This window comes from Alexandromys fortis, unplaced genomic scaffold (genome assembly GCF_014885135.2).
Source record: "Alexandromys fortis isolate MF-2015 unplaced genomic scaffold, M_Fortis_MF-2015_v1.1 scaffold_84, whole genome shotgun sequence".
In the NCBI taxonomy this organism is placed as follows: Eukaryota; Metazoa; Chordata; class Mammalia; order Rodentia; family Cricetidae; genus Alexandromys; species Alexandromys fortis.
The window spans coordinates 5,189,394-5,209,939 of record NW_026068017.1 but is presented as its reverse complement, the minus strand read 5'-3'; the positions used below and the strand labels follow the sequence as shown (position 1 = coordinate 5,209,939).

The 20,546-nt window shown below is 43.2% G+C and overlaps 1 protein-coding gene and 1 non-coding gene across 2 annotated transcripts in view; both read left to right on the top strand.

The window, feature by feature from the left end:
• The window catches only part of Myh10 (myosin heavy chain 10), a 123,727-nt gene that overhangs the window by 47,498 nt on the left and 55,683 nt on the right, over positions 1-20,546 (top strand). Inside the window, exons 5-10 of the mRNA XM_050162456.1 lie at positions 870-972; positions 6,894-6,986; positions 15,725-15,788; positions 17,860-17,958; positions 19,665-19,808; positions 20,034-20,129. Of these exons, the coding sequence (XP_050018413.1) occupies positions 870-972; positions 6,894-6,986; positions 15,725-15,788; positions 17,860-17,958; positions 19,665-19,808; positions 20,034-20,129 (599 nt within the window). The remainder of the gene's footprint in view (positions 1-869; positions 973-6,893; positions 6,987-15,724; positions 15,789-17,859; positions 17,959-19,664; positions 19,809-20,033; positions 20,130-20,546) is intronic.
• Positions 12,737-12,877, top strand: LOC126514154 (U8 small nucleolar RNA). The gene has a single exon (XR_007595515.1). It is a non-coding gene; the product is annotated as a U8 small nucleolar RNA (small nucleolar RNA).

The window sequence follows — 20,546 nt, the reverse complement described above, 5'->3', positions numbered from 1 at the left end:
CATTCTAATAAATTTCTTTTTGCTTATGGAAGCTCTTACCCCCAGGAGCAGGAAAAATGTGTTTTGGAATTTTCCTTTGTTTTCTCATGAGCACTCCCAGTGAGTATTTATTTGGGCTAATTTAATACCTTGTTTTGCTTTTTGAAACAGGGTTTCTCTGTGTAGTCCTGGCTGTCCTGGAACTCACTTTGTAAACTGGGCTGCCTCAAACTCAGAGACCCACCTGCCTCTGCCTTCCTAGTATTGGAATTGATTAATGGCATAAGCCACCACCCCTGGCTTAATACCCTAAAAATATAATCATTTTTAACAGTTTTAGTCAGACTTGGTGATTAATCTTTTAATCCCACCACTTGGGAGGCTGAGGCAGAAGGATCACTGTAATTTCAAAAGAGTAGTTTACATTGTATGTTCCAGGCCAGCTAGACTTGGCTACGGTAGGAGACTCTGTTTCAAAAACCATGAAAACAAACACACATAAAAACAGGCTTGTGTGTGCCTATTGAAGTAGTAGGAAAGATGAAAGACAAGTGCAAAAGTAAATCTTTTTTTGCAACCCAGAGCTCATTGTGCAGTATGTATTTTACAAGAAAGATTACAATTTTTCAAGATGGTTCAGTGATGGTGGTGTTGATAGCGAGGTTAGATCTATGAATAAGGAGTTGATCATTTAAAAACACAGAAAAACAGTAGTAATACTTTCTTTTCTATTATTGCTATTGCCTGTGAGTTTTCTCCTGCTTTCTCTCTTTTTTTTTTTTATCTTTCCCTAATTCTTACTCTGTTCAGTCTCATTTTATCTATTGTAATTTTGGAACACATGTGCTCAGCTCTCTTTTTAAAGTAGCTGATGTTGATATTTCTTTCAGGGGTGAATCGGGTGCCGGGAAGACAGAGAACACAAAGAAAGTCATTCAGTACCTTGCCCATGTTGCTTCTTCACACAAAGGAAGAAAGGACCATAATATTCCTGTAAGTCTTTGCTCTGTTGTTTTTTGTCTGCATTCTGCTCTTATAATATCAGATGCAAACCAGGAACGCGCAGCTGCTGCATCCACTGCTCTGGCTAGCAGCCCCCTGGCCACACACCCAGGACCCTCACTTCTTCCAGTCGGGAGGAGCTGGACACAGTACAAGGAAATTAACTAGGCTTTCTCACAAGGGAATTATGGCTGTGGCTTGAGGCCCAGTTTCTGGCAGAGATGGGTGTGAATGGTTATAAATTAATGAGCAGTGCCTATGAAGATTTCTTATTTCCACCAAGTGAGTGTCTGTAAATGATTTTAGTGTTTCTTCCAGACTATAGAATAATAGCCTGCGGCTGCTGCCTATAGCAGCTCTAGGGGTTGGGGGATCTGTGGGAAGAATCCATGGATGGTAAAAGGTAAAAACACAGAATATGGTGTCAGTGAACCTCTGATGTTTTGTGACACTGTAGTAGTTGGTAAGCTTTCGTGTGCCAGCCAAACCAGCTCCCGCTGCTCACGGGCTTGTGCTTTGTGCTAACGTCTGCCTATCTGTTTGTAATGAGCAGCAGGACTCGCCTAAGCCAGTGAAGCCCCAGGCAAGTGATTTTCTTTTTGCTTCTCAGTCTTGAGTGCCTGCCCTGACTGCTGTCTTTAGAGCAAGCCTCTCCTAGAAACATGTAGCACTCTTGGTTCTAAGTGGAATCTTCTAAAACAAGATTTAATGCTGAAAATGTGTTGCTAGAGTCTTACTCTTTCACACAAAGCAGCATGCATTTGTGCTTTTTAGATTTGTGTTCTAGATAACCTGAATGTTTTCCCTTTATCATGACATTGAAATGCATGTTTATGAAGTCTTTAAAATTAAGATGTTTCATCAGTCATATTAGGTGGAACTGTCTTACTATTAGCAAGCGCATGAAAGCTTTGTTTTATGCTATACATTACATTTTAAATTGGGGGCACCTTGAAAGTTGTTCCTTTGTGGCAACTAAATTTCTAATAGGTTTTTATGGCATTTTATAATTTATGCCTATGTATGTTTTAGCCCAAAAGCTTGCCTTGTTGTATTTAATATCCTCATTAAATAAGAATTTTCTTTGTGCTGGGCAAGTAGTGGAGCAGTTATCAGCTGCCTGCCTTTTAGCCCCAGCATGCCCAACATTGGACAAACCGCAAACGAGAGCCAGACTTCCTGCTTCCCAGGAGAGGGAGGACAGAACTAAACCAGAGTCCTTGAAGAGTGGGACATGGCTCTGGACCGGATTCTCACCTTGGCACAGCAATAGTTAGGTCTATGTCTTCCACATGCAAGAGGCAGTGATGTTGAGGCATATAATTGCTCTATAAATACATATAGAAAAGATCATACATACCTGCATACCCAGAGAAACTGTCACAGATGCTGAGACTCTCAAGTATCTTTCTTAACATACAAGGTGAGAAATTGTCTGTTACTGGAGCTCTGATATTTATGAAGGCCTGTGGTGGTCTTTTGTGACTTGCTGCAGCCCAGGTTAGCAATGTAGCTGGGAAGGGTTAACACATGAGTTATCATGAGACAGCACGGAACAAGAAACCTGTGCATTCAGAGTGCATGCTCTATGGCCTTTAGGTCGGCACCGAGAGCACTAATGAGAGTGGTAACTATATAGATTTTCCAGGTTCTCGGAAGCATGGGCACCATTGCCTTTTAGACTGTTTCGATGTCATTGTAAACTACAGTGCATCCCAGGTGTATGTGAGTAGCATGCCATACTTGGATGCCTCAGGGGTTCCAGTCCACCCTGGAAGCAAATTCTCCCCAAGGAGGAGGCTGCTGCTTTGGGCTGCGTTGTCCCTGCTGAGTTGCACATCTCTGCATGTTGGCTGTGTGTACAAACCGCAGGGCTGCTTTTCTACATTCATTGCTGCCTTTCGAGTCTGCAGTCGCTATGTGATGTTTAGAGACATGCAAGCGTTGCTTCTCAGTTGTTCTGCAACCCCCGGAAAATGTGGGCTTATGCTCTGTACATGAGCGGGATTGGCTCCAGGCCCCGCTCTCTACCCTCCTCCTATGCCAAAACCCTCAGGTGCTCAGGTAGCATGTATAAAGTCGAGCCTGTGCAGTCCTCTTGTGTAATTTAAGGCACACTAGAGTACTTTTAATCCCGGTTACAATATACACGTACTGCATAAACAGCTGTTGTGGAGATAAGGGGGGGGCCTGTATGTTCGGTACAGGTGCTACCCCCAACTCTGAATATTTTAGTTGCATTCTTGGTTATATTTGTGGGGGCAGAACCTGCAGTGGGCTGACTGTACCTTGCAAAGTTGCTCTCTGTTTTAGCTAATTTTCTTCTCCATTCTCCTCCTTTATTCCACTGGTTTCTGAATTTACACGGAACTTTATTAGCCAAATATTGCAATACAATTCATTCTGTCCAGTTTGCCCACTTGCATGCACAGCTCTGTGCTTTTGTACATTCACAGTTACACAATATAGCATCCTCACCAGTGTAGGACATTTTCATTTTGTCTCCCCACAAGAAACCCCACTGTCCACTTGTCCACTAGCAGTAGTTACCTCCCATTTCCTCCGGCTCTGGCAACCATCAGTCCACTCTGTTTCCTATGCATGAGCCTATTCTGGACATTGCACAGAATGGAAATTGTTTTCTGACTTTTTTCACTTGGGATAATGTTTTCAAGGTGCAGCCTACACTGGATCATTAGAAGCAGAGCATCCTTTTCTATGGCTTAATAACGTTCTGTTGTATTAAATATGCCCCATCTTCCTTGTCCACTGAGCGGTTGGCAGATGTTGGGTTGCTTCGCTTGGGCCATTTTGAACCCTTGGGTACTTGATTTGTTGGTCTTGAACACTCACCTGGAGTGGCATTGCTGGGTCATGTGGAACCAGGAGAGCAGACACGAGTGTTTGTTTCTCTGTGTCCTCATCCACACTTGGCAAAGCGACGTCTGCCCTCTGGTATAACCTCCAGGTGGTACGGCATGTCGCTTATGTTCTCCTTGAGAATACGAGTAAATAAAAGAAGCAGTGGTTCTCAAAATTCAAGTTACAAAAGTAAACTTCAGGCAGAGATTTATCTGTGAACTTTCAGATATGTTTTATAACGTAATTGAAAGTTATATTTGGCTTTCCGCCCTCTGTGCCACCCACCAGGCAGCTGCAAGCATAGTACCACTGCGGTTTTTCTCCTCCTGGGAGGTTGCTTGGAGGCTTTCTGTGTCCATTGCCACTCCAAGACTCAGGATGGGGCATTTCCAGAAAGTTTTAAAACTTTACCATTCACTAAGAATGATTCTTTCAAGCCCATGCACCTGCCTCTCAGCATCTTCAACTGTGTCCTTCCTCGGGGACCTAAACTGCCTTGAAGCAAGGCTAAGGTGACAACCGAGAAGGAAGCCAGAGCGTGCTGTCGTGCGGCTCGTATTGGAATCTGATTTTCCATTGTGGCTGAGACCTCCTGGTGGTCTGGAGCACTTGTTCCTGGCCCTGCAGAGTGCAACAGGTCCTTGCCCCATGACAGCTGCTGGCTGACCTGGAGTTTCGAAAGGATATATTTACTCATTTCAAGCTCGTCTTTACCAAGAGTGTGTTGTATATGATAGAATAAACACAAGGATATAGTCTTCATCGTGATTGATAAACTTAAAACAATATATAACTAAATACTTAGAATTTTGTAAATGATTTAAATGTTTTCCCCTGCATTCGTAGGAACGTTTCTTGATATCATATAGACTAGAAGCAAAGGTGAGTGCTTGCCTAGTTCTAGTGGGAATATAAATAGTCTCATTCCCTGTAGTCTTTAGAAATAGGAGTACCATTTAACCTAATTAATTTCATAACTATAAGACTGTGGTAGTAGTTTTATATGTGCTTCATGTAAGATCTTTACTTGATCTCGCCGATGTCTCAAATGTGTTAGGAGAAAACAACCCCATGCGTGGCACCATTAGGAAAGTCAGCAGAAGTGACACAGAATTTTTCTGGTCTGCATGTTGACTTTGGGGCCCTCAGCTCAGATCATAGGGTTGCCTTTGGCTCGCTCACTACCCCTTCCCAGGTACTACTAGACTATTTTAGGGCTTATCTATGTCCCCTTAAACATTTGCTGATACTGACATAAGGGAAAGGCGTTGGTGAGAGAAATGTGACTCCAAGAATCCCTCCTGCCAGGCATAGGGAACCAGGAATGCTGTACTTGATTCTCTTCCAAGTTGGGATGGCATCTTAAGATAGATTATCGATGTTTTAGCTGTGACTTGGCAAGAAGGCACATGACTTTAAAGAATCTGTATTTCAGATCTCCACCTCACAGTAGGTGCTTTACTCACCGGAGCATCTGTTTCCCTAACAATTCTGCTTTCTAATCCCACAAATTGAACAGGATAGCAAGCAGTCTCCCTCTGAGCTGCATCCCCAGCCCATACCAGACGTTATTACTAATAGCTCTCAGTAATCAAAATTTGTTTAGGATTCCAGCCATCTTTAAGAAAATGTAGTGACTGGGAATGGTAGCACATCCCAGCAATCAGGAGGTGAGGCAGGTGGCCACGGTGAGCTGGAGGCCAGCCTGTTCTGATTAGTAAGTTCAAGGACAGCCGGGGCTACATAATGATACCTCAGAGAGAGAGAGAGAGAGAGAGATAACATTTAATACACAGAGATTTACATAAAACAATCTAAGTATTTATAATCCAATAAACTGTAAGGTTCACTGCACTAGGCAATGACTAAAAGGTAGGACTAGTTCTTGACTCCATTCAGCATTCACAGTGGTAGGCTGTGGTTAAGGCAGTTCAGATAGACATCAGGAGCATGTTTGAATGTTTGTGGGTGCCTTGGGAACACTGTTCTGCCCTTCAAACTGCATCACATCACAGAGTCCCCACCAGGGGATGCAGAAACCGTGAGGTCTTCGGTTGGCCTTGCTGCTGCCCCAGCTCCGTGAGTAGCGGCGTGACACCACAGCATGCACTGGTTCCTGTTCTGAGATTGGATAGTGGCATGCATCCTGCATTGCTTGATGGCCACTAACTTCAAATCCTACTTGACGTTCTTTATATTTCACCTTTTTTGCTTAGAGAGTCACATTTTCTTGGAGCTTCTATTTATTTATTTTCTTTAGGTCTAGAATATTGTGGGCAATTTAAAGTACAGGGATAAGATTTGTGTTTGCGGGGAAAACCAGATTTATTTAGGTCATAAAAGATAATTCTGTAATTACATTCCAGAAACATAACATCACTTTAGTGTTTTTCTTGGCCAGGCCTGACATCATGCGCTTTCTCCTGCAACTTTCTGTTGGGTTTCATAAACTTACACCTCTCATTTGAGAAATCTGTTTTGTAGCCTAGTTTGCATATAAAGATTGACTAAAGTGTCTACATATTAGTGAAGTGAGTGCCTTGCCATCTTAGCCAGCGTCTGATGAGGAGGTGGATTGTTGTTGTCCCATCTGCACTGTGGCAGTGGATGGAAACGCCCACCAATACAGTGGAGAGTATTCAGTCAGCCCCCTCAAGGCCTTCACATCGAGCAGGATAAAAATCGAGAGCAGTGGTAATGTGTTCTTAAACAGGCTGTTCCACTCCGTTTCATTTCATGGAAACCAATTGCTAAGTTTTATTTTCTGCCTAGTTTAAACTGTTATCGGTCCAACATGACATTTTCTTCTCCGGTGACCCCCTCTAGGTGCTGGGTTTTTTTTTTCTTTCAGCAGAACCCATGATCAGATCCAGGAGCGAGGAGCCAGCAGCGGCTCCTGATGACAGACAGCAGGATGAGAGGGACAGGAAGAGGGTGGTTTTGTAGTGGGTTTTTTTCACCCCAAAGACTGGAGTAAAGACACAAGATTAACATACATCTGTTTTTGTTTATGTGTGTGTATGTCTATATGTGCGTGTGATGTCTTCTAGGGTGAACTTGAACGGCAGCTTTTACAAGCAAATCCAATTCTGGAGTCATTTGGAAATGCGAAGACTGTGAAAAATGATAACTCATCTCGCTTTGTAAGTTGAAGAGCCCCCAAAAACTTGGACTTCCTTGGGTTTCTCATGAAATGTCTACTATGATTTGAGCAAATGAGTTGATTTTTCTTTTTAGATTTCAAGAAAGGCTAAATTGATAAATGTTGAATTACTTCTAGTATCCACATATGAAAGTAATTGTAGTGTATTTCAGTTCATATGTTTTTATATGGACACATAATTGCATAAGAGCCCTTTGCCTTTGCCAGTTATTCTATTATGGGATTGGCATAGATAGTGGTGTGCTGGCTAGTTTTATGTCAACTTCACATTTAGTCATCTGAGAGGACAGAGCCTCAGTTGAGAAAAAGCCCCCATAAGACTGTGCTGAAGGCAAGCCTGTAGGGTATTTTCTTAATTAGTGATTGATGGGGGGGGGGGGACCCAGCCCATTGTGGGTATTGCCGTTCCTAGGGTGGTGGATCTGGGTTCTATAAGAAAGGAGGTTGAGCAAGCTGTGAGGAAGGAGCAAGCCTTAACCGCTGGGCCATCTCCAGCCATTGGAGAGGGTGTGATGTGCTGTTGGTATCTATTGGGTAGAGGTCAGAGATGCTGGTAAGCATCCCATAATACACAGCACAGTTCTCACAACAGAACTACCTGGCCCCAAATGTCAGTTATGCCAAAGTTGAAATATTCTACTCTTGAATGTACATGCAGATTATAGGTCAAACCATGAGTGTTAGTACTCATGGAGTTTATTGTAAAGTATACATGATGGTGCTGGTTGGTTTTGTCAATTTGACACAAGCTAGTGTCACCTGAGTAGCGGGAGGAGGAATTGCTCTTCTTAGATTGGTCTGTGGGTGTGTCTGCAGGCATTTCCTTGATTAGTGATGGGTTGATGTGGGAGGGCCCAGCCCACTTGGAGTGGTGTCATCCCTGGGAAGGTAGGCTTAAGAAAGCAAGCTGACTAAGCCAGTAAACAGCAGCCTTCCGTGGTCTGCTTCAGTTCCCGCCTGCAGGTTTCTGCCTGAGTGATTAAGGCAGTATTCTTAGATATAACCTTCATTCAGCCAAAAGACAAAGGTATTTCTGAGTTGTCCACGTTTTTTGTACAGTATTGGGGATTTCCTTTTTCATTTGTTTTCCGTTTCTCAGGCATGGTTTAGTAGTTTTCCACTAGTATCATAGGTGTTAGCTACACAGCACTAAAACAGGTGTCTGAGTTTAGTATTTCAAACAATTATTATGTAATTAACGTCACTGATTGAATACAGTCCAGTTAGGTACCCTTTCCGTATTCCTCTGTGGGTGTTTACTTTGGTTCTCGGAGGACTTGAAAGTAACCAGTGATCATGACTTAGTTTTAAATTTGAGTATTGGTTTATTGTGAAGTTCAATTAAATATTAAGCATCTATTCTTTTCCAAGCAATTCTGCTGTTGAATTGGTATCTCTGTGAACGTCTTCTAGAGCTCTAAAGTTTAGCAAACTCTAAATGAAATTTTATCTTCTTTTGGAATTTGTTCCCTTGTGTCTTACATTGAATCAAACAGTTGCTTAAGCTTAAAGCAAAATAAAAACAGCAAAAACCTGGGAAGTTAAAATACCTAGGAATTCAGATCTTTTTACTTGGCCCATACCCCAGCTAATAGTGAATCCAGTTGGTTAACCCTCCAGAGTGTGTTTGAGCTCTGCCCACGCTACTCCCAGCTCCCCGGCTGTCGGAACGCCATCTGAGAAGTTCTCTGTCATTCCTGCTGGCAACCTGAATATTTCCCTCCCAGCTCACGGCAGCCAGTAATTACACTCCATCTTCTCACCACAGTCAGGAGCCAATTACTTTGATTGCCATCCCTCCCATGAGAATGCGAGAGCTCAGCCTGGAGGAACCTTGTCTGCCTTGTTCCCCACTGTGTCCTTGGTTCCAGCACTGTGCCTCACAATATAAGCAGATATATTTATAGGATCCATTTAATCAAAATGCCACTAAATGCCAGTGACACTCTAGGCCTGGGGAATGTCTCATTGGGCAAACCAGAGTCCTGCCCCGTAGGACTTACCTTCATTTTCCTTTAATCATTAATATTCTCGGTGATATGCCATATCATGTAGTGTTTACTCTGTGTTGCAGCCTAACAATGTGTACGTTCCTGTTTTAGGACTGTGGTTGCATTTGTCCCCATGGACAGGACAGGCCTTGGGTTAGGACTGGGGTCATCCTCAATGTGATTTAATGTTAAAAGATGAGCTGTGTGTGCACGGTGAGATTTCATGCAGATGAACTGTGTATGCACAGAGAGCTCACGCAGATGAACTGTGTGTGCACGGTGAGATTTCACGCAGATGAACTGTGTGTGCATGGTGAGATTTCACGCAGATGAGCTGTGTGTGCACAGTGAGATCTCACGCAGATGAACTGTGTGCACAGTGAGATTTCATGTAGATGAGCTGTGTGTGCATGGTGAGATTTCATGTAGATGAGCTGTGCATGCACGGTGAGATTTCATGCAGATGAACTGTGTGTGCACAGAGAGCTCACGCAGATGAACTGTGTGTGCACAGTGAGATCTCACGCAGATAAGCTGTGTGTGCACAGAGAGCTCACGCAGATGAGCTGTGTGCACAGTGAGATCTCATGTGGTCACTGTTTACAAGCCATGTGTGTGCAGTGAGAATATTTGAGACTATAAACTCCGTGAGCTTTAGGAGCCATTTGGTTCCATTTCTTTGATCTGATATAGCCGGCTAATTTCCTGAGGACTATCTTTTCTTCTAAAGATGCTAGCATGTGGTTTGCGTTAAGGGATTCTTCAGGAGAGCATTACCCGTATGAAAATAATCATCCACAGTTAGGCCAGTCCTGTTTATGAGAAGTGAGATGCATTCCAGATGGAGGCGATTTATAGACAACGGCTTTCTCATAATGAAACTTTGAAACAGGACTTGGGCTTGACATGGTTGTTTGAAGCCGCAGACAGATCTCTCAGAAAGCTATTATTTCTTTATTAATTGTGTTCTGCTGCTAACCAACCTGAGCCAGTTTGACAGTTCGCAGCTCTGCTGTCCCCTCTGGTAGATAATTAGCCCCCAGGAGTCAGAACAAGGGAGTCTCTCCCTGATTTGATTCTTGGATTGCAATGAAATGAAGTCACAGGTTCACACCTTCGCATGTAATACAAACATTAGAAAGCCCCGAATGCTCTGACCAAAGCTGTCCCTGGAAGGTCACCTGTAGCTCATGGGACCGTGTCTGAGATGAAGTACAGTCTGTGCCTGTGGATTCCCAGATCAGCCGCTGCATGCACTCTCAGCCTTTTCGAGCCGAGCCTTCTGCGGAGCTCCAAGTGCCAGACCTGGGCTGCCTGGAGTCTTGACATCTTCTTCACACCCAGGTAGAGTGGGCATTTTTAGTTAGGTTGGTCCTTAACTCCTCACACAGTTCGTGCTTTCTGGTGGTTTCTGATAATAATTACATTAAGTAACAGGCCACTTGGATCACATGCAAACTCATTTTAGTAACAGCAAAGCTTCTAGAGTGGTTTGGAGATTAGGATAATTGAAACATCTGAGGTGGCCATCTGGCCTTTGGATTAAACCCTAGCCACTACTCCTCGGATGACCTTTCTTTTGTTTAAGGAAAATGGCTGCTTCAGAGAATGGAATTTAAAATGGAGTATGTGTACATCACCATCCATGCTCAGGTGTTTAAAGTAAAACATGGCTCACGCATGATCGAGTTATATGCCAAACTAGCAAAGGGAAATAATTACAAAGTATAAAACAAACTGCCTTCCCCTGAAGTGGCTGCTAACTAATAATCCGTTATGCTTAATAACTCCAGGTGCTTGATAGCCACTCCGGAAAAGTTCCCGGAGGTTTGTCTGCTCAGGACAAATGTTAACTAAACAAGATAATGACATTTTCTTTATGAAGTTAAGAGGGGCAAGCTGGCCTGTGAAGATGAGATTCCTAACGACTTGTGTTTTAAGGCTGGGGTGTAGTTCAGCGTTTAGGCCTTAAGCTAGGGGGAAGTGCTTCTCTTGGAGACAGAGTTCCAGGTTTCTGTTTAGAATACTCTGAAAAGGCATTTCCCACAGGGCACATGCAGCCGAGGATAGCTCTGATTGCTATGCAGAGGACGGTCATATTCGTGGCCTTTTCCTTTGGCTTTTTATTTTAATTGGTGAGATTCTGGTTGACCATTAGAAGTACCACAGTCTGAACTTTATGGAGGGGAGGGTATGTTTAGCATGGGTTTTTTCACTTAATAGTTAAGAAATAGAGGACCCACATAAAACTAAGACTCTTGTTTCTCAGTTTAGTCTGGATTTATGTTTCCCTAGAAACATTCCCCACCTAAGTTCTTGGCAGCCTCACCTGAACAATGGTACATCTGCTGGCCTGCTTTTCACCTAATTTGCCAAGATATTCAACGTTAAGGGAAATTTAAGTTTTGGATTATTTGAGGATATTCAGTAAAATGTTGCGTTTTGAAATTTCACTTTTATCACATTGTTAAGAGTCTATGCATGACTACCATTTGGCTTAAGACTGTTGTTTTATGTTTTTGAGATAGAGTCGATTCTAGGACTTTGACGGTTACCTTTGTGCTGGTTTTAGAAAGGCTAGTTCCTTTTGAGGGGAAGTGGAGAAGGCATAGGGGAGGAGGCATTCGCGCTCCCTCCTTCCTTCACCCCTGTATCCCTGCCTCTCTGGAGTCCCACCTCTGACTCTGCTTGGTTCTTTACCTTCACCCCAAGGACCATTCTTGGCCCCCACTGCAATGGCAGAGAGACTGTGGACCCAGTTAGGAAAAGGAAGCTGAGCTAGGGAACTGATAGGGACTGGAGCACTCATGACGGGAATGCCATTGTTGACCTGAGTAGGTACCTGAATGGCTAAGTTATTTTAAAACAGACTCTTGTAGATTAACGGTTATGAAAGCCAAAACCTGAATTTTTTTCCATTTCTCTTTGGAGTCTGATATCCTTTCTCTAGTCACCCATTTCCTCGTCCCTAAAAATCTGTTTTCTATGTTGAGTTGTATCACCGTTACCCTCCAGTTCCACCCACCATTATCCTAAAGTGCATGATTTCATTCTTCTTTCTGCTCAGATCAAACTCCACTGTGTGTACATATCTGCACCAACTCCACTGTGTGTACATATGCACACAGCTCCACTGTATGTACATATCTGCACACAACTCCACTGTATGTACATATCTGCACACAGCTCCACTGTATGTACATATCTGCACACAGCTCCACTGTATGTACATATCTGCACACAACTCCATTGTGTGTACATATGCACACAACTCTACTGTATGTACATATGCACACAGCTCCACTGTATGTACATATCTGCACACACCTCCACTGTGTGTACATATCTGCACACACCTCCACTGTGTGTACATATCTGCACACACCTCCACTGTGTGTACATATAACTTCACTGTATGTATATATGCACACTACTGTATGTACATATGCACATGACTGCACTGTGTATCTTTCTACACATGATTTCACTGTATGTACATATATACATAACTCCATGGTATGTACATATCTACACATACATCTATTGACAGGCACCTAGTCTGACTCCATGTCCCGACCTTGTGAATACCACCATGATAAGCATGGGTATGAAGGTGTTCCTCGTGGACCAGCTTCGTTTTCTTAGGGTGTGTACCCGGGCCTGATGTAGCAACTCCTGTGGTCGTTCTGCTCTCAGTTAGCGGCATGCTGTTACGCACTCCGTAAAGAAGCTGGACCTATCGTCAGGAGGTTAATCCTTACCTGTTCCTCCTTCTGGAGGGCAGATAGAAAATGATGAGTGGAGCTTGCATGACTTGCTGATTAGCATTTCTGTGTAGCCAGGACCTGACAACATCTGATTGTTGTTGCTCTTATCTGATTCTCTGGCGATCACACTTATTTCCTGCTTGCAAATTGATAGAACGTTCTAAGTAGGTGTTTAGTTTCATAACTTGTTTTGTCGCTGGTTATAAGCTTGGCTAGATTTCTTTTTAATAGTTGTCTTTTGTCTTAATCGTCTGTTTGCTCATATTTCTTATCTGTTGCAAAAAGATTTAAAATAAAAATTTAAAAAAATAAAAAGAAGTTGGACCTGTTGGTGTAAGCTGTAAGCTTGTGTTACTGGATATAATGTATTTATGACTGGACTGTTTTCTTAAGTAGGAAATAGGTGATACTGATTATCTTGGTGAACCTTCCTGCAGTGTTTAAACAAGAGGCCTGAGGACTATTTGCTTGGGCAGTTCTGGCAATGTGTTGTGGCCTTGGAATAAAAGCATTGTCTTTTGACTACTGTCTCTTAAAATAGTAAGTCTTAATTAATTCAGTGAGCTATTGTGTGGCTGGAACAGCTGTTGAAAATTTATGGAGAAGTTGAACCAATTTTTATAACATCAGGACCCAATTTTAGTTTCTGAAGTTTTTAAACCATTAACTATCCATATGGAGTAATGGTTTAACTTTATTCTTTCTTGCAGTGTGGGGGGGAGGGGAATCTTCCCAGGAACAAAGACAAAATAAACTTATCTTTAAAAATGGAATCAAATGCACTGTCTCGTAATTCGCATATGGATCCACTGAACCGTTTTCTAAATCTTAGAAACAGATGGAGTGTTAGTGATCTTATTCTGTGATGAAACGTTGTGTTGTTTCATCATCCAAGGAATTGGATCATTGTTATTAAGTACTATCAGCTATGTTAAAGAGATGAAAATCACAGTTGGAGATGGAGCCAGTTGATGGCATGCTCGCTTAGCATGTTCAAGACCCTGAGTTCAAGCCCCAGCACCCCATGCCTGAAGTTTAAAATTATAAGAATACTGGGATTGGAGCTTGGAAAGATAGTTCAGTGGTTAAGAGCATTTGCTATTCATCTAGAGGACCCGAGTTTGGTTCCTAGCACCTATGTCCAGTGGCTCATAACAACCTGCAACTCCAGTTCCTACGAATCTGATAGCTTCTGTTGGCTTCTCTGGACTCTTGCATACAAGTGGTACACATAAACCCACGTAGTAGACACACACATATACAAATAAATAATAAAAAGAATAATGGGATTGCCTGGGAGACTAATGTGGTAACTAGTGCATCATCTTTAACTTGGTGTATGTCTTAGTTGCTGTGAGCAGACACCATGACCGAGGCAGCTAATAGAAAGCATTTAGTTGAGGGCTTGCTTGTCAGAGGGTGAATCACATCTTGGTGAGTGAGGTGGCGGGCGGGTGGGCAGGCAGGTGGGCAGTCATGGCACTGGAGCAGTGGCTAGGACTCACATTTGTTCAGATCTGCAGGTTAGAAACAGGTAGAAAAAGCAAGGCTTTTGAAACCTCAAAGCCTACCCCAGGGACACACACCTCCTCATCCTTCCTAAACAATCCATCACTTAGGGACCAAACATTCAGATGGCCTGTGAGGGCCATTCTCATCCACATCAGCACAGCCTGTTTCTCAGTATGTAAGAAAGTGTGAAAGAAGGCTAGACATGCCTTTTGTAAGCCACTTTAACTTTCTGGAAAACTATTGAAAACCCAGAAGTCTGTCTTGTATGTTCTTGTATATAAATGTATGTGATAAGGCTCACCGTGAACCAAAGCCAAAGGCAACTGTATATATGTGATTCATATGGCAACTAATCAAAGCCTTTTCCATTTCCCCCAAGGTTTAGAAGCAGCTCCCTCAGGGGAGGGCCTCTGAGACCCCACTGATGGAAATTAGTGGTATTTACCAGTGTCAGTACTTCCTAACAGTTCTAGAATAAGCCCTTCTCAGTCATTGCTCATGTTCCGGTTTTAGCGAGTATTTAATTTGGCCTTTTATATCTTATAAATACAGTAAGCTGCAGTCAGGTTTATCTTAGTCCTGCCTCTCTTGTTTTTATCCTGTCTTTGCTAGTTTGGGTGCTCAGTTTAATAATAACTATCAAAGAATTATGAAACAATCCCTGTTTTCTCTTGCTCCAAATTTTTTTTTCTTTTTTCCTCCCCTACAAATGTTTTTGTCTGTCTGTTTGTGGTGGGAATGCTGGGGCGCAAACTGTGCTTGCTGGGTCAACATTCTGTGACTGACCCTAGTCCCCAGCCCGTTCTCTCCTAAGGGTATATAGCGGGTCAAGTTGCTTCGTGTTTATAAAACTGCTTAGCATTTTGGAAGAAATGTCCTGCCTTGCTACTTTTTATAATTGGGCCTGCTCAGGTTTCCTCACTCTCCAGTTTTTCGTGGATCTCTGTTCTCCTTCCATTTATAACTTCAGCCCGAACGGTTGGAGTCTAGCTTTGCTGTTCCTCTGAGATGCCTCCTGCCTCAGACTACTTAGGAGGACTTTCGAGTCCTAACTGGTAGGGAGGGGTTCATTCCTTTACTACTTTTCCACCTTTTAAAATTTTACTAATCTTTTTCCTGTATGTGTATGTGCCGTGTGCATGGGTGCCGGTGGAAGCTAGAGCAGGGTGCGGGGACCCTGAAACTGGAGTTATGGGTGGTTGTGAGTCTGATGTGCCTTCTTAGAACCAAGCTCGGGGCCTCCGAGCAGTATTCTCCAGCTCATCTTATCCTTTCTTACCAGTTTCTAGATTTGTTATATCACAGTGTAGGACAGTGGTCTATCCTACCACTGCTCTTTTACATTGGTGAGGTTTCTCTTCGCCTTTGAGGAGGATATATTGTCTTGTTCTGCTATGATACTTGGGTCCTCTGTATCCTTATTTATCTCAAGTTTTTTCTCTTTTCAGGGCAAGTTTATTCGGATCAACTTTGATGTAACTGGCTATATTGTTGGGGCCAACATTGAAACATGTATCCTTTTTCCAAAATAATGACTCCATTTTCCTGCAGCCTTGAGCAGCCATCTATGATCTCATATCTGGTGGGAGGACGTAAGTGACATGGTGACACTTGCAGGTATTTTCAGTTACTGGTTACCAGCTACAAAATGGTGCGGATATTGTTGTTGTTGTTGCTGTTGTCAAAAGCAGGCCACAGAGACTGGAAAGATGGCTCAGAAGTTAGTAGCTCATGCTGCTTTTGCGTGGGATGCTGATTTGGTTCCCAGCATCCATGTCAGGCAGCTCACAACTGCATGCAACTCCATTTCCAGGGGATCCGCTGCCCTCTTCTGTCCTCCATGGACATCTGCATACACACGGTGCACATAAACTCGCACAGGCCCCCACGAGTATTCATAAATATAAATGGCAGATCTTTAAAACCAGTGAGAGTCCCACACTCTGTGGTGTATGACTGGACAGCTGTGGTTGTTTGCCCTTTGTTTACTGTATAATGATTCAGGCTGTGCCTCTGTTCAATGAGACAAGCCTAGAATTATAGAGTTAAAGTACTTTTTAATAAAGTCATAGCAAAGGCAGGATACAACAGATACATAGAGTAATCCTAAGATATATCATTGCGTAGAATGGCCTGAAGGAACAATGGGTATATATGACATAATTTACAGGGACTGGAAATATAGCTCAGTTGGTGGGATATTTGCCTAGCCCTAGACTTAGCCTTGTCACACACAAAATTACTGTTTGGTTAGTGAGCTAATATGTAACAATTATTGAGATAATAATCTCCAATGATGGGAATTCTTTTGCTGTAAATGAAGGCTAGGTGGGAAAGTTCTGTGAATTAGAATAGAATTTTGTACATTCAGAGCCAGGATGGGGATGATGATACAATGAACGCACCATTTAGCTCATTCATGGTCGTCTTTTAATAACACCATTCATCGTCCTGTGTCTCACCAAATGATGAGACCATGGTGGAGGTAGTCTAGCCAAAAATTCAGGCACCTTGCACTTACAGAATTAATTCATTTGGTAGCCCCAGGAAAGGAGGTTATCGGTTTGGGAAACAGTGAACCAGATTCCATGAGCAGCAGTGTGCCTGTGGACCCTCTGACACCGCAGCAGCATCTAAGCACTGTGCCGAGGGCCCAGCACGTCTCACACTGAGCTCTGCATTTGCAGACGGGTGTTCTTTGTCTCAAATTCAGGTGCTGCTTCCACGGAGTTCTGTGCTGGGGAGCCCAGGCAGGTGCATAGCTTCATGTTTTAGACAATGGTCTCTCACGCTTCAGTGCAGAGAACAAAAGACCCAGTGGTCAGTGTAGCAATGATGCTGAGGCCCTTGGGAGACGAACCCCATGTGCAAAGATGGAGAGCCAGCACCTAGCACATGCAAGGGTTTTTAACAAGGGGAGTGTCACAGGAACAGACTGGTCAGGCACATGTGTTCTGGGTCACACTTTGATGCTTAATCTTGATTGTCAGCTTAATGGGATTTAGAATTACCATAGAAACAACTGTCTAGGCAGGCCTGCAAGGGACTGTCTCTGCTGAGCTAAAGTGGCCGGTGCTGTCCATGGGCAGAGGTCCTGGATCTTTCCTTGAGTTGCTTCTGTCCGGAACTGTGCCACAGCAATGAGAAGAGGAACATATACCAACTCTTTCTATTTTCAGCTCTTCATTCATTAACTGTCTCCTGGCTGCTTTCTCTGTGCCCACTCCTTACTTGTAACCCTGTGATATCCTGGTGTTAGACACTATCTACCTTAAGCAGCTCTGTGTCACTTATGTTTGGTAGCTTCCTTCACGTCCTGTGTAGTTCTGTGTGCTTTTAACACAGTCCACAGCACCACGTGGTGGGTGGGGGAGCAATGGGGTTGAAGGAGACACCTGTAATCTTTTCAGTTCCCTCCCAAATCAGTGCATCTAGAAAACTAATAAGAATCATAAGCTGCAGTTTTTTGTTTCATACAAAATACAGTTCTTTATAACAAAGTTCATATATAGCTAAGAAAGTCGTGTGTAGACGCTGCTGAAGTCCCCCCTCAGTAATTAAATCCTTAACCTTCTCTGCTCAGACCTTCTGGAAAAGTCTCGTGCTGTTCGTCAAGCTAAAGATGAACGCACGTTTCATATCTTCTACCAGCTGCTGTCTGGAGCAGGGGAGCACCTCAAGTGTGAGTAGTGGGGTTCCTCTCCTCTGCATTCAGTTACCTCCTTGACTGTTGCACTGAAGTGGCAGGTGTGTGTGTTTTGCTGTGTTGGCCTTTGAAATTTTCTGTAAATGAATTAGAATTGGGCGTGCTGGCACACACCCTTAATTTCAGTAGTTGAGAGGCAGAGGCCAGCAGATCTCTATGAGTTCGAGGTCAGTCTGGTCTACATAGAGAGTTCAGGACCTCCAGGGATCAAGCGACCCTGTCTTAAATTAAAAGCTATCTTTGTATATGTTTCTTTTCCAACATTTACAATGGAAAATGGGGGAGGGCTTACTTAATAAAATGTAGAATAAAGCTTTCATTCCCTGATTTGCAACTAAACATAGACTGTATTCACACTAATACCAGAGTGAGTAGCTTGGGCGTTTGTTTATTGGTGTTTATCACAAGGACTGGAAGCTTAGGGCTGGGCAGAGTAGAAAGTAAAATTCTTAAAAAATAAACATTTAATTTGAAAAGAACTTAAGCCAAGTGTGGTCTAACCTCAGCACTCAGGAGGCAGAGGCAAGTGGACTTCTCAGCATTTGAGGCCTCATTTACATAGTGAGTTTCAGGCCAGCCAAGGGCTACATAGTGAGACCCTGTCTAGCTGAGGCAAGAATTTTGCTGACTCAGAAATACTACGAAGAGAGAGATGTACAAGTGTTTTGTTCTAGAGTCCTAGAGTCTGTGTTTCTGCAGTCACTGTGTGTATACCATGCAGCTTTACAGTAGATACCTGCTGCAATTAGACTTCCCTCACCTAGAATACTGTGAATACATGGAACTAGAACTAAGGAGGGAAGCCTGCGAGGGGTAAAACTCAGCAACACACAGAATACCAAAAAGAGAGACCAAACACTCAAGATAATACATTTGAAAAGAATAAAACTCGGAGACTTTCATTTGCTGACAACTGGAATTAATCAAAACATTTTCAGGGTGTTAACAGAAGGTGTTGGGGGAGCAAACAATTCCTATAGAGGTTCAATGTGGATGACAGTTGTGTAGCTTGGTCTGTTTGTGGGGCCCCTAGCAGTGGGACCAGGACCTTCCCTGTGGTGGGATGCCTCACCCAGCCATGATGCAGGGGGAGGAACTTGGTCCTGCCTCAAAGTAATTTGACATGCTTTGTTGACTTCCCTGGGAGGTCTATCCCTTTCTGAACAGAGGAGGAGTGGATGGGGGGCGGGGAGTAGACAGGAGGTGGAGGTGGGAGGGAACAGAGAAGGAAAGGGAACGTGTGGTTGGTATCTAAAGTAAATGAAAAAATTTAATTTAAAAAAAGTTCAATATGATATAGTTAAGAATTGGGGACTTCTACAGAAGAGCAGGAGAGCCAGTTACCTGTCAAGATAAAAACAGAGTAAGGATTTCAAAGCTTTCATTCAAATGATGGCAAAAATATTTAAATCTGGAAATTTTACTTGCTTCTCAGCTACACAGTTTCAAATAGAAAATTGTACAAATCACTAATGCCAAAAAAGCAAAACAGAAAACGAACTGCAGAGGTGTTTACACGTTCACATCTGTGTGTGTTCACACATGGTGTGAATTAGCAAGGAAAAGTGTGCCTCAGTGGGTTGAATGGCCAGCCCGCTCTCCTGATTCCCGGTGTCCACGGGTAGAGTGTTTCAGTCTGATGATGACCATGAGCTGAACTTTATCCGTGTGTTTCCTTTTAGCTGACTTACTCCTGGAAGGTTTCAACAACTACAGGTTCCTCTCCAATGGCTATATCCCCATCCCTGGGCAGCAGGACAAGGATAACTTCCAGGAGACCATGGAAGCAATGCACATAATGGGCTTCTCCCACGAAGAGATCCTCTGTACGTGTCCTAAGACCCCACTCCTCACTGTCAGAACTCCTGTGCATTTGCCATAAATCCCCCAGATTAGAAAGTAACTGGGAAGCTAATAAGAACTGTCTGTATTTTATGAAACTCTGAAGATTACCAAAAAGTTACACGGAGCCAGTTTTTAGGACCAGATAAGTTGGAATATGTCTCTGCTACATTTTGATGGTTTTTTTTTTTCTTTTCATCAATATAAAGCAATGCTTAAAGTGGTATCTTCAGTGCTGCAGTTTGGGAACATTTCTTTCAAAAAGGAGAGAAACACTGATCAAGCTTCTATGCCAGAAAACACAGGTAAGCTGACGAACGCTACTTTTGCTTGTTTGCTTTGGACTGGGTGCTGAGGTAGAGTCTCACTATGGACTACAGGCTGGCCTCGGACTTCTTACATCCTTCTGCCTTAGCCTCCTGATAACAGGGATGCAGTGTGTGCCATACTCATTGGGAATCTAGATGTTCTAATGTGAATTTTTTCTGTTTCTAAATGTAGAAAATAGATTTAAATAGACACTGGTCGGAAATGACAGTTTGTACACCAAGAGGATGTGGTTGCAGGTATTGCTAGCTGCCAGGTTGTTTCTGAAGGGACATGAGCCTCTCGTGCCTAGGAGGTGTCACGGGGACATCCACAGTGCACATGTTCAGTGAATGCTGACGTGAAGTCACACCGCCCACCCTCGAAATAGTCATTTTGGGATAGGAAGTTGGCTC